The 14832-nt window shown below is 32.8% G+C and overlaps 1 protein-coding gene across 4 annotated transcripts in view; it reads right to left on the bottom strand.

Annotated features, from left to right (window-relative positions):
- The window catches only part of LOC110025984 (ATP-dependent DNA helicase Q-like 3), an 87875-nt gene extending 73436 nt beyond the window's left edge, over positions 1 to 14439 (bottom strand). The window contains exons 1-8 of one of the 4 annotated variants that reach the window (XM_020726699.1): positions 14297 to 14439; positions 8939 to 9092; positions 8734 to 8841; positions 8608 to 8615; positions 8443 to 8526; positions 2909 to 3049; positions 2745 to 2779; positions 2555 to 2638 (exon numbers count right to left, since the gene is read on the bottom strand). In XM_020726699.1, coding sequence (XP_020582358.1) covers positions 2555 to 2638; positions 2745 to 2779; positions 2909 to 3049; positions 8443 to 8526; positions 8608 to 8615; positions 8734 to 8841; positions 8939 to 9086 — 608 coding nt within the window. In that variant the 5' untranslated portion in view covers positions 9087 to 9092; positions 14297 to 14439. Of the gene's footprint in view, positions 1 to 2554; positions 2639 to 2744; positions 2780 to 2908; positions 3050 to 8442; positions 8527 to 8607; positions 8629 to 8733; positions 8842 to 8938; positions 9093 to 14296 lie in introns of those variants that run through there. The other 3 variants (XM_020726700.1, XM_020726701.1, XM_020726702.1) reach the window with 3 other exon arrangements.
- Positions 14440 to 14832: the final 393 nt, after the last annotated feature.

The raw sequence follows: 14832 nt of genomic DNA, 5'->3' as shown, positions 1-14832 counted from the left end.
TCTATACGCCGATTCTTGGTGAGATCGTTGCCCCGACACTCTTAGGTTGTCAGTAGTTTTAACACGATTAGAGTGACTAGCCTGTGGACTGTACCACTTTACAAAATATTTACAAAAATAAAATAAAAATTTCTTTTGCATGTTAAAAAGAACTCTACATAAAAAAAAGACTTGAACAACTTGTGCATGAAAACCTTTCTATGAAAATTTATAAAAGTCCACGGTTAGTCATTTGGATCGAGGTTAAGGACTGACTGCCTTCTGTAGATTGTCGGGTTGGCAACTCTTACCCAAGGTCGGGAAGCACACAGTCCAGCTCTGAGCCCCCACTTTCACCAATGTCTTATACCCAGTTCTAATCTTTCATATGTGGTTATATGTTTCTTTTGCTTGTGATTTTTACTACTCGTTTTTATGACTTTCATGCTGGGTTTTCTTGCTTTATTTAATTTTCTTGCAAGTTTATTAAGATCTGCTGCAAATCATACTATGCTCGCAATATTAATCATGCAACAGTAGCAGATGCCCAGGTACGCTTTTACAGTTTATCTACAGCATTTTACTTTACTGCATTTCAAGTGCCTTTTATTCTACCTGTAATCTACTCATTCTGCATGCAAAACCAAACTTTGACATCAAAACTGTGAAACATAAACTACAACCAAAACTGTGAAGCACAAATCACCACTCAAACCCTTAACCCTTGGAGCCATCGCGACGACAGGAGCTTGGAGCCAACTTTGTCGGCAGCACGGCGAGAAATTCAGATCGCGCAGCAAGAGGATCTTCTTCAGCATTATTTCTTTTTAGTATAATAACAACCCATAGGACTTCGAGGTAGCTTGCCTAGCGCGACGTAAATCCTCACATTCCCTCTTTAGGCACCTGTGCAACAATATTGCGCAGTGGAAGTCCTAATTCGCTTTAGGTTCTGAGGTTGTTGTTCGTTACAACGTAAACCCTCTTATCTCTGCGGGTTATTTGCATAATCGGATATTATGCAAATGTAAGTCCCAAATAATAAAATTAGCAGGACTAAACATTCAAATAACATCATCTCTAAAAATGCAGTCACACAGTAGGATAGTTTGGGAAGTCATTGAGGGTTCTCCCAAGATCTAGGACATCCCCTACCTTTTCTTTTCTTTGGACTCCTGAAATAACTATTCTTACTTGAGCCACTCCCACTTGTTTTTTTCACGTCCTACCGTGAAAACCTAAACCTTGAAATCTTGAAGATCGAGAGTTTTCTCAAGTGACTCCCGTCATTTGGGATGTAATTAACTATAGGGGCTTGCCTCTATAGGGAACTTGGAACCCAGGTAAAATAAACCCTATTTAATCTTTGTATTAAATAGGGAAACTTATCGGTCATACATAAAAGGTTCGCAGACCAAACGGATGTCACAAATCTCTTAGTTTGCAGGATTGGGTCTATCCCTGAGGTCTACACTTATCTCTCGGGAGGGTGTAGTATTCGCGCTATCGGGCACGATTAAGCAAACTATCAGACTAATGAGATCCATTTGGTCTCATTTTTCAAAAATTAAAACATACTACTTTTAAAACTCAAACTATATATCTTTTATATTTAAATTAAATCTCAAAAATTATTTTCATATTTTCATATTTTCAAAATCTAAATCAATCCATCGAAAAAGTTGACCGACATCTGCATGTAATTATACCAAAAGAAAAATTGCGTTCAAACTAAATGTTTCTTTTACATGCCTTGGAGATTTATATTAATAAAAATCAAAATTTCTATGTTAGTCTCTGAATTTTGTGGATGAAATTGATTGCAAAAATCAAATTTCCATAGAAATTTCATGCAACCTCCTATTTGCCTTCTTGGAAAATAGGTGTCATAGAATCAGGAATAACAATCCGCAAAAAATAACTATAACGACTTTACTGAGAAATAACATCACGGGTAGATTAACATATAACAATAACTAAATTAGTATAAAAAGTAAATAACATCCATGAAATAAGCATGGCAATAAAAACATATTAGGATAAGACATATGGTAACAACAAGAGCTAATAACATTCACAATTTAAAGACCAATAACAACAACCATTCAAATAGTATAAAAGCAACTATTCAAACATAAATACAACAAAATCAATCACACTGCACCGGACCAAGAACTTGGATATCAAATGTATGATTGCATAAATAACAATTTCTAAAATAAAATAGACCAACTACTTAAAACAAATTAATTTTGCTGATATCGATATTTGATGTGATGCTTTCGATGAGAACAAACACAAAAATTCACATCAACCACTCCAATATTTAATGATATAAAAGCTAAAGTCAGTTGCTAAATCATAATCAACATTTTTTTTTGTTTTACAGATGGTAGTTCAGCTCTAAGCATGTATCCAAATAATTGCTAACAAAAAATAGCAGTATCTTTAGCCACATGGAAAACAAGAGATTTAAAGGAAAAATATCTGTGAAATGAAAATAGAGGTATAAATTTGCAGAATTTAAAGATCACCAGAAACTTCTGCAAGAAAATTAAGGGAAAAAAAGACTCACTTAGAAACAGCAGTAGCTGTCAAAGCTATTATTGGCACACCTGGAACATGACCCCTTAAAGAAGATAGTTTCCGGTAGCTCGGCCTATATCATAAGCATAAGCAATATTAGACCAGAAAACACACAGATTAGAATATATTAACCGATAAATGGAAATAAATGAATGGATCGAATAGAAATTCATAGGAACCTGAAATCGTGACCCCATGTGGAAATGCAATGTGCCTAATGTCATAAAATTAATGAAAAAATAGCACTAGATAATAAGAGTTTAAGGTTGAAAAAAAAGCAAAAAATTTAAACCTAAAAGGCATTTTTGATTGCCGAATGAAGAAAATATTTTATTTTTTGAACCTCATCAATAGCAATTAGACTAAGCAGCCCTCTCTTGTAAAGATTTATCAGCTTTAAGGTAAACCCAGATGTTGCAACCAATTCTGGAGTCACGTACAACAGCTTAACCGATGGCATTTCTGAGTTGAGGTCTTCAAATATCTAACCCATTAAAATAAGCAACAATTGTAAGCTTCCCACAACAAAAAGAATATTAAACAGCAAATTATAAATCACACAGAAATTTCAAATTTTGCCTCGAAGCAAAAACATTAAAGAATCATGCCAACACCTTCATGCTCTAATACAAGTAACAAAAGCAGAAAGTAATTGGACAGTAGATTGTATTAAACGTCTTGAAGCTCTCTCCAAAATTGACAAGACAAAATATAAAGAGTCAAACCAGCTAAAAAGGAGTTGAGGTAAACCATTTATCAAGCCTTTCTATAATACTCATCAATTTAGACAACATTTCACAATATTTATTTTCATTTTAAAATTAGATTTACCATAATAGGAATAGAAATAATAAAAAGATAATAGCATCCTTAATTTAGAGTTCGCTTTTGATGAGATTGTTGACGGTTGATTGCTTCTTCCTCCATTAATCTGAGCTGTGAATGTGCAGAGCTCCAAGTTGTGCACAAGTAGTTCTCTTCCTCTCCCCTCCTCATTCTATGAATTTAATAGTATTTAATTGTTTATGTTTATTCTACTCCTTTCAAGAACTCTCAAGCACCATCATTCTCATAAGCCATAGCACTTCTTGTCCAAACGGTTAAATAAAAAAAATTCCATAAACCGCTCCATCAATTATGGTATCGAGTAACATCTGATTTTTTTTCTATATATATTCTAAGATTAGCCAACCATAACACCATTTTCCAATGCCTTTATTTGATTTCCACACATTCATCAATTTTTTAACGCTTGAAGTTGTGCTCAATTTGGAACAAAAAAACAAATAAATGAAAAAAAGAGAAAATTCATGAAAAGGGAAAGAAAAAGAATATATATATATATATATATAAAGAAAAGAATATATATATATATATATGTACATATGTAATATCATAAGTCATCCTCTTAGAATTAAGGCTTGTATAGAGCTTATATGAAATATAATGAAGATATTTATCATAGTTTTGAAAAAAAATATTAAAAATACATTTATAAGAAATAAGCGGGACATAAAATTACGATAATAATATAATTTGATGACTTTGAAATGGAGAATAAATAAAAAGTGAAAGCATTCATGGAAATTTTGAAGATAACAAAATAATTAAAACCATGTATAAAAAATATGCAAGAAGATAAATAAATGTTCTATATTGCCATGACATCATAAAAATTAAAAAAATAATTATTATTTTTTCTATCAAATCATGTAATTAGTGCAATGCATCAACAAGATAGACCTCTCTTGCCTTCGGTAATGCTAGAAAGTCTAGCAAAGAGTTAATTTCATCTTAAGAAAAACCCTAGACATACTCTTAAATTTAGAGTGTATCCTAAATTCTTCCTAAACCATCCAACTCTCTCTTACTTAAGCTTCCCCAATCTAAAATAGCAAGGAATACTCATATTAGATCCCCAACCTCAATCTTCCCAACTCCTTTTTTGTCAATAAGTTACCCCTTTTCTACAAGATTAATCTAAAACTTATATTTCTGCTACAAACTCTATCCACTCTCAACACACACACACTCACACTACTTAAACCTTCTCTCAAGCCAACCCCCTCCACTATAAATGAAAAGCATTCATTTACTCCATCACCAAATAGCCTTAGCCCCACCTTTCTCTCTCAAAAATCTTAAAGTTAATCTTTCCCCATCACTATTTTCTTCTCACTATAACCTTATGCATAGATTGCTTGAGAAAAAAAGAGTAAATTACATAAATAGCACAAAAGTCTTACCTATTTACAAAACTAATGCACAAAATCATTTTTTTTAAAATTACTGCACAATTGCAACATGAAATTTCCATCAGTAAAAAAACTGCAAGAGGTATTCATCAAAAGGCTGCTATTGCTACCATCATTTCTATTACAAAAAAGATCTATTGTCTTCAAAGCGATGCATCAATCAAATTATCATTGCACGCTCAAGAACAACAATCATACAAAAAGCAAGCATTGATATATTGAACTCTTCTGTTTCTAGGTATTCTAAGCGTTATTTTATTCCTGAATTATTAACATATTAGCTTGATACGTTAATGTGCATTCCATAAAATCTTTTAGCTTTAAACTCCAGCTTATCCAACCCACATTTATTTAATGATAATCTTACATGCATCACCTGAATAAATCTAACTAATTTACTATTAATTCGTGATTGATAGAACGACACAAAAAAGCAGATAAACAGATTTATTATTTGCAATTTCTTCATTAACAAGGTCAGTTTGCTACACCATTACATTTAAATAACATTAATGATAGGAATTGCAATACATAGTATTATTACAATGATATGCATGAAAGTCATGATTATATTTATTATTGCATAATATTTAGTTGATCTAAAAAATATTAACATGCTTATTGATTGGTTTTATGACAAGCCTTTTTATTGTAATTACATGAATGAACATAAAAAATAAAATAAAACTTACCATATCCGGGTCACCTAGTTTTGCAGAACTATTAAATATTCAATACAAAAACACTTAAAATACTTACCTTAATAAGGCATGAAATGAAACTTACTCATACAAAAACATTTGTCAATATCATATTCAATTATGAATTTAGAGATCTTAAATAGGAAAATCAATCTATCACTAAATATTATAATTTTCTTTTCCTAGCAAGATTATAGATGATGATTTAGTGAGAATATTTGAAGAACCATGAATCATAATAAAAAGGGTTATGGATGAACTCATATCAAATATCAGCAAAAAAAATAAAATGGCAAGGCCGTCAAACTTTCACGACCCAGCTTGAAAATTTAGAATTAATCAAGTTAGGAAGACGACATTAACATTTAATTTAATTTTAACATATTTTCAAATTTTCTAATATATATAAAAAAGCCACTAAGAAACCACAAAATACACTACACAGAAATCAAAACATCCAGAAATAACCACACAGTTTGTAGACAACATCTCAAATTAGCACAGAACAATATATCTCTATCCAAAAGTAAACATTACAAAGAAACCACAATCATAATATCTATCAGCAGTAATCGACCTTCTGTAAACTAAATCTCTCCAATCAGACATATGAATCAACAATTTTTTTCTGAAAGAAACAATTAACTTCAAGAGGTTATTTGTCACAACTTAGTTATACATTAATATTATATGCAAATATTATGCATGAATGACCAAATAAAATGTAGTTCATTACTTTTTCAAACTGGAAACTTTTATTTTAAATTTGACTCTTCACATTTCAATTTAAGCATTTATTCTTTTTAATCTCCTTAAAAATACATGTCAGAATTACCGTCAAACCCGAAGGTATTTTCAAATTTATACCAAAGGTACCCTTAAAAATTTGCACCTGAAGTTACACCTTTATCATTTTTTATTTTTTTTTCATGCACGGCAAATATAGAGGTGTAAACGAGTCGAACACGACCGAGCCCAAACTTAGCTTATGTTTGGCTCGTTAAAAAATACAAATGTCCATGTTCGGCTCATTTATATTTCGAACAAAAAAAAATTATTCGTGTTCGGCACGTTTTCTTAGAGAGTCGAACACAAGCTGTTCGAGAACAAAGAGCAATTTTGACAACCCTAATCACGTAGGCATAGGATGTTAAGGGTAGGGGCGAGATTTAAATCTTTTTATTTATATTAAAATTTCATTTTAAAATAACTGAATATATTTTCATTCCATTTTTTAAATTAAAGCTTTTAATTGATTATAAATTTTTGTAGACTTGTAGACAATAAAATTATTTAAAATTGCTATATATATATTATATATATATATAACTTCATTATTTCAAGCCAAAACGAGTCGAACACGAACGAACAAATCTTTGTTCATGTTCAGCTCGTTTATATATCGAACGCAAAAAAATTGTTTGTGTTTGACTCATTTGCTTAGCGAACGAATCGAACGTGAGCTTCTTAACGAGCCGAACACGAACTGTTCGTAAATAACGAGTCGTTTTGACAGCGCTATCCACAGGTACATAACATCTCATGTAAGTACCATCTAAGGGTTGGTTTCAGGGTTTATAATGAGACATTCGACCTTAAGGGTTCTTTTGGATGACTTATATATCTCTATTGGTTCTTCCCACATGTGAAATTTCAATGAGACAACCAAGTTTCTCTACTTTTCAGTGCTATGGCTTTTGAGATTTTTCTGCGTCTTTTTTAATGATATGCATATGTGATGACACATACAAGTTTGGTGATACGTGATTTAAAAGACACCAAAAATATTTTTATATAAGGCCTATTAAGTTCTTATAGTGACAAATTCATTGGTTTCACTATATTCTCTGAGACCTCACAGTTTAAAAAAACTTGCATTTATTACTTATAATATTTTTTTTTCAGCTAAACTTGCATCCAAGGATTTGTGTTTTGTCATTTTAAACATTAAAAAAAATGAGCTCGAGGACTTCTGATATCTCCAAAGCATTGCACTACTAATATTGTCTAAACTATTCTATGCTTACTTTACGATAGTGAACATAGCTACGGGAGACAATTTTACAGGTGTTTGACGAAGAAAGCAGAAAAATGCGACTTCTTCGGGTGGGCGGGTGGGTTGGAAGATTCCACTACCAACAGTGATCAGACATTGAGAGTTTCCTAGAGGATCGATTATCTCGCAACATTAATCAAGTGCACTTTAAAAACAACCTTATCATATTATTAATTGTTATTTTAATAGTCTCTTTTTTTTAATTTTGATTGTCATGTTACTTACAGTTTAGTGAGGTGTTAGTCTTTATGTTGTAATGTTTAACTTGATTTTTTTTTTTAGTATGAAATGTGCTTAGTAAGATTAGTTCTGCAATAAATAGCACTATAGTACAGGGGATGAAAGATCATAGCACAGCTGCTGCGTAGTAACTTTTTAATAAACTGTAGCTGCCCAAACAGATCCTTAAGCGCCTTGGTTCATATCTTTGCATAACAAAACAGGTAGCAAATTATGACTATTTAATGACCGTGTAGACAAAAACAGGTAGCAATTTATGATAATAAATGGTATCCTTGCATAACAACTTCACCTTCCAAAGAAACAAAAAACTGGAATAGGGCAAACAAAATTTCTACAAAGGACTTCTACAATAACATAAAAATTAAAATCTGGCAAATGCCAAAATTGAAGTTGGTAAGCTTTAATCAGACTACATGTAGGCCTTCAATTGGTTATAAAATTGCTATTTCATGACCATTCATTTTGCAATTACCAAGGAAACTGGAATTGAACTAAATCAAACAAATACAACTAGTCAACAAATCAGTGCAGAATAGGACTCTCACGTGAGTATACATCCCTATGCTTTTACAGCAATGCAATCCATTCAATAATAATAATTTAGAATTAAACCGAATGTTACCTTCTCTTTAGTACAAGCCAACTGCGTTGATGAAAGAAAATCAGCACAAATTCCTTTCGCCTTCAATGTCTTAACCTGGTTTTCCTATTTTAACACAGCATATACAATCAAGTGACGCCAACTAGAGAAAGAATGCCAACATACAATTCATTAAACTTAGCTTACCATTAATGCTGCTCAGAGAAACTCAGAATGGAAACAACAACTTGTTAGTCCAACAAGTTATAACAGGATTTTAGCTCAAAATACCGTAAAACAATTCTTAAATCATATTGCCTCAACGATATTCACCAATTAAAGGAGAAATTACAAGGACAATTCCTGAAGTTGCCAGTGCGGGAATCTGATAGCACATGGACTTTCCTCCCCCTGTTGGCATGAGACAAAAGCAATCCCTTCCTGTAAAATAAATTTTCATATATGAAGAGAAATTAAATGATTAACATATTAGTTCTAGTTTATATTATTTAATATATTAAACTGTGGTATTCTAAACCTGACAAAGAAGCTTCAATAGCCTCCAACTGCTTCCCCCGGAATTCAGAATAACCAAAATGTAGTTTTAAGAGATTCTCTAAACCTTCCTTGCCATGATATTTATTTACGGACCGTGAAAAATGGATGGGAGCAATGAGTCTCTTCATTGGAAGCTGAGAAAGTAATATTTTCATATACATGACAATATAAAAAAGCATGCAATACACACACACACACACACACACAGAGTAGTTCAGCAAAGAAATGGCAGAACTCTGCCCACTGACATAATTCATGAAATACAGTAATGATAATAAAGAAATCAGATTGAGTATAATGCTAAATTAGATTAAAAAATAAGACTCATCCTAGAGGGTCATTTATGTGTTTTGTGTTGCTTTCTTTTCGTATTTTGCTAAGTGTAGTCGTTGATCTTTCCGTTTGCATGTTTATATTGCTTATGTTGAGGAGTAGTCGTCGTAACCCTATTTGAATTCACTAATTATATTTACCTTCTTCCTGTGGTTTGGGTTACGTAAATTATCAATATAATAGGCATAATTTGGGAAATGATATTGCGTGCAAAACTTCAAATTTTGGCTCTATTTGTATAAGAAAAAATGATAGTGTATCCAAGTCTTTGTTTAAAGTGACATTTTGATACGATTTTCCACAGAGATCAGGGCAAAGACATATTTAATTGCAAGAACATCAAATATTCAACATGAATATAAAGATAAGCACCTACAATTTGAGAGGTAGGCGATCTCTTCCAATTCCTACAATTCGAGAGGTAGGAAATCTCCCTCCAAACCCTAAACTTAAAACTCGCAACAATAATCTCATGTCTATGTAGCCCTAAACCTATTATGCTCTATTTATACTAAACAATAATAAACAATTAAAGACTCAATTGCCCTTATGCCAATAAATGACTAAATTGCCCTTTAGGCTAGGTCAACGTAGCAATACTCCCCTTCCAAAAAAACACATTTTCCTAAAGATGGATAAAAGGAAATTGATGCTAGATCAAGCACCCTTGCCTCCTCATCACACAATGTGAAAATCTGTAATGTTTGATGCTCACTTTTCATCACACAGAAAAAAAAAAACCTCTTTGCTCGCTTCTCCTAAATCCCTAAGTCTGTAAGACGCTTGAAGTTGACCCCTGAACAGGCCCGCATATTCTCCTCCTTCGGCACCTCCTGAAATGACATCGAATTGGGTCCTCGACGTCATGGTTGTTAATGTATTCTTATGTAATTCTCCATGATGTTGCTTCTGCTAGCCTTGTTCGTCCGGTTCTTGTTTTCTACCATCGGGTTTAACTCTGTCATCTCCCCAAATCTCCGCAGACTCAACATCAGAGTGTTGCATGAATATTGGGTGTCAGACTTGTCATGAAATTTCTCTCCAATAGTGCTTCAGAAATCCCCCTCAGTCGTCCCGACAATAGCTTGAATCTCTCCCTATACTCCATGACAGTCTCATCCTGAGTCCATGTAAAAAATTGTTTGTGTAGGACTTCTTCCTGAATGGCTCAAAAACTACCTTTTTACTGATTGCTCACATCTTCTATAAATATTATATCTTCTAATGCTCATCGTTAATCACTTAATTAACCTGAAAAGTTACTTTAAAATAATAATGAACTAAACTAATCAGTAAATATTCATACCCATATACCACATTAATACAAAAGAAAAAGAAGCAATATACACATCAGTTAAATTTTTAATAAATTAATAAAAATATATAATATTATTCAAAGAATTTTACTATATCAAAAGCATATCAAAATCATTTTATATTTGTACAACTGGCACGGGAGCGCCGTTTAAAAATTATATAAATTAAGACACGTCAATATCAATATTCTTTTTCATATACATGCATGGGTACATTAGTGTTCCCCCACTAGTAGCATCAAGGGGTGCTCCATCATAATCAGTCATACACATACAAGCAGTCTACATAAACATATCATTCATGTATTCATCGTATTCAATTCAGCACTATATAAAACATACACCAAATGCATGAGAGAAAGAAGTTACAACATTTATAACAATATGACCGGAAAAAAAATTCTCAATCAGAATAAAGTATGTGTGAGTGTCATTAATTACAAAATAATTGAAAAGAAATAAATTATTATTATAGATTAAAAGTATGAGTACGCACCTCGATGCCGATTAATTTGTTATTAGCTTTGATGTCAACTCTTCTAAAATTGGAAACTTACCACAAACATAACATATAAATGATTATTTTAATTATCTATTAAATTTTCATTATTATGTATAAAATTTTCATATCATACTTTATGTAATCTCATTTAATTAATTCTTTTTTTAATTCAATATATATATATATATTATTAATTTTATTATTAAAGCAATAAACATTACCTCGATCAGCCCTAAACCACGCAATTGGCCTCCTTCCTGCTTCGATCGCACGAAGTCGCCTGCCCTTGTTCCTCCCACATAAAACTCGTGTCTCACCTTCACCCTCCTTTTCTCTTCTTCAACGCTCATCTAGGGCATGATCGAAGTCCTTACGCATGCAAGGAAGCTCCTACTTGGTTTTCCTCTTTAACTCGACTTGATAAAGCAGTGCAAAACTACAATCCTCTTCTTACCTCGAGTATGAGGCCTGTTGCATCATTTTCTCGGGTAAGAAAACATGTAACACCCCCCCTCCTTCACTGCTCTTTAACTGCACGAATGAGAGATCCCTCCTCTCGGGTTGATTTATAGGGCAAATACGTCTGATGACTTCCAACTACCTCGTTTCCTCCCCCTTTTTGTTTGTTTTGTCTCCTCGTTTCTTCTAACACCTTGTTCGATGCTTTTGATTCCTCTCTCAGTAACAGGACATTATAACACAGAGTCGACAACGATTCCAGAAAGTTCTCCAATTAACACATGGATTACCATCTCCGAGGGAGCACAAGTATGCAATAAACCTGAAGCTGAGAATTTCTTCCATCAGTGTGCACTCTTACCACTACCCTAAGGTTTCAATTCAACGCTAATAGAGCTCGTTGAATCTTCTAGTAAAAGAGGAGGCGATCAAATTAAGGAGATGAAGATTAAGCTTCACGTAGAATTAAGAGACATATTGAAAACACTTTGCAATGATAAAAAAACTATCATTTTTATTCTTAGTGGATGTGATAAAAGTGTCTTAGATGATAACTTTGGGGGATACAATATGTGGTTGGCAGCAGAAAATGGAATGTTTTTGTTTCTTACAGATGGAGAGTGGATCACTACAATGCCAGGAGATCTTAGCATGAATGGGGTTGATAGTGTGAAGCATGTTTTCGAGTATTTTACATAAGAACTCCTAGGTCTCACTTGTCACTTGTATGGAACTACAAGTATGCATATGTTAAATTTTGAATAATTCAAGCAAGGGATGTGTTAAAGCATCTATGCAGAAGTTCAATATCCAATGCAGTTGTGAATGTAGTCCAAGGCAATCGATCAATTGAGATTCGTTCAGTGGGAGTCACTAAGGGTGTTGCAGTTGATCGAATATTGGGAGAAATTATGCACAACAAGAACATGGTTACACCAATAGATTATGTTTTATGCATCAGGCACTTCCTAAAAGAGGATGAGGGTATAAAAGTTCTCTTGAAGCCACTTTAGTTAAAAGGCATACGTCGGGAATCAACAGGTGGGAAACAAGTATTAATTAAAGGGAATGGTTTATCTGATCAGGATATCAAGTGGGGGCCATGAGACTTGATTCAATTGCAGTTTTCTCTCTTCCACCTTGAGTACAGTACCTTTTTGGGAGAGAAGTAATGTTAGACCACGCCTATATTGCTGTCCACCAAATAATTTAAAAACTTATATTAGGCTTTAAGATTAAAAGGCTAATTTAGTCATTTGTTAATTATTATAACGGGCTTAAAGGGCCTTAATATATTTAGGGTTAGGGGATGTGTGATTGTTGTATTGAATCTTAGAGTTAGGGTATGGAAGAGACCACACCTCTCGAATTATAGATGTTTATTTTTTTATGTACTCAAAATTGTATCAAATTTATTTAATATCGGTGGAATAGAATCTATTATTTCTGCCCTAATTTATATTGAATCTTGTCTCTTTCATTTCAGAATCAAGACCTATTTTAGCATGCTTCAAGATTTGCATATTATGACATTAGCCTCTAGAAAAATGAATTTAGTAAAATTTTTGGAGATTTGTGTCATGCTTGCAAATATAAGATGAGTTCTTTCAAAGTTTTAGTGATCCTAAAATTTAAGATCTCCCCAATTCCTCACAGAACCTCTTGACAACTATGGTAGTGGAGAATTTTGGAGACTTAGTGGTGCGTATGAGAAGAAGGTTTTCTGTTTAAGAGAATCTATAACATTATGAGATTCTTGGGGTTTCCTCTTTGTGTTTAGAAGTACTTAGGATTTAAAAATGGATCATGAGAGCTCTTGATTTATACACCAAAATTGTGATCGATTGGATTTTCTCTCTGCCCCCACGCATATGGGTTTGGTTGAAACTAAACCAATCACTCTGCTCGTGTGTTCTTTTTCTCCATGTTTGCTGCAGACAAATTGTATTTTGGAACGCTCGTCAATAACATAAGTAAATACACTTAAAAGGGTTGCTAAAAGAGTTTACTACATGATTGCTCGAAAGCTTCAATATCATGGCAGGCATGTAGCTTACATATGCAAATTAAAAAGCGTTTAATTATAACAACAAACTGTGAGCTAAAACAAAAGTAAGATTAATCATGGATTAAGAGCTTAGCAAGATAATTCAATTTATTAAGAAAACTAAAACACAATTTAAAGTTTAAGTGGGAGTGGGAGCGCTCGTCAGAAGCAACAAATGCAAAGATAAACAGGTTGTATAGTCAAATGGGTAAACAAATAATTACTTCATTCTTAAGGCATGGAGGGGCATGATGCAAATTTATTTACATCTCAAATCCATCCCAGTTTTAACTTGATGCCTAGTGTGTGGCACTTATCATTAAGAGGTTCTCCTAACTGAGTTCAATTGTGTGGACGAGGTAAAAATAAGATTTTCATCAGTGACACGATGATGGAACTTTTTGCTTCGGAAACATAAGATTTTCTCCGTAAACAAGCTCTTAAATTTTAAATGCTGAAGCCACAAAAAATCATGGCACGTAAAGAAGCGCCATACTGACCCGTAAATTTAAAATCAAAACCCTAGCCTCACAACTCGGTGGAATCTGATATATTGGCGTCAAACAAAAACAAAGAAACAAGGGTGCCTAACCATTCACCAATGTATTGCTATGATGAAATTCCGGAGCAATGTCCCAAAAGAAATCAGATAGAGAGAGAGTTAGGGAGAGCATGGGGTACCAAAGTAAGAGAATCACGGTGGAGAAAGAGAAGATGGCAAGTTCAAGCACCGGAACTGAAGCAAGCGTGCTAAGAATCAAACAGCCGCAACTCGCTGGTTTCTGCTTGGTAGGAGAAAGATCGGCGGAGGCCCACGGTGAGTGGAAAATAAAGAAGAAAAAGAGGGTAATAAAACAAGGATAAAAGAAAGGGGAAGCCAAAAATAATAAATTAATTAAACTAAATCATTATAATTTTAAATAAAATTAAAACTGAATTGACCATAAATTGTGGAAACAATATTTAGAGAGACATTTACCCAATGAACTTTTTTTATGCTATTTAATATTTATGAAAACTTTTTGCCAGACTTTTTTACTTTTAGAAAAATAAATTGTATAAAAAAAATCTTCATGTGTTCTATTTAAAATGTAAAAATTTATTCTCTAAAATTTAATACATTTAATTTAATAATTTTAAATATATGATACTTTAAAAAAATTAAATATGTTAAAAAAGGAGTTTGTCATTAAAGTTAAATTTATGATAATAATTAA

Source organism: Phalaenopsis equestris, unplaced genomic scaffold (genome assembly GCF_001263595.1).
Source record: "Phalaenopsis equestris unplaced genomic scaffold, ASM126359v1 Scaffold000347, whole genome shotgun sequence".
NCBI lineage: Eukaryota > Viridiplantae > Streptophyta > Magnoliopsida > Asparagales > Orchidaceae > Phalaenopsis > Phalaenopsis equestris.
This window is presented reverse-complemented; position numbering and strand designations above follow the sequence as displayed.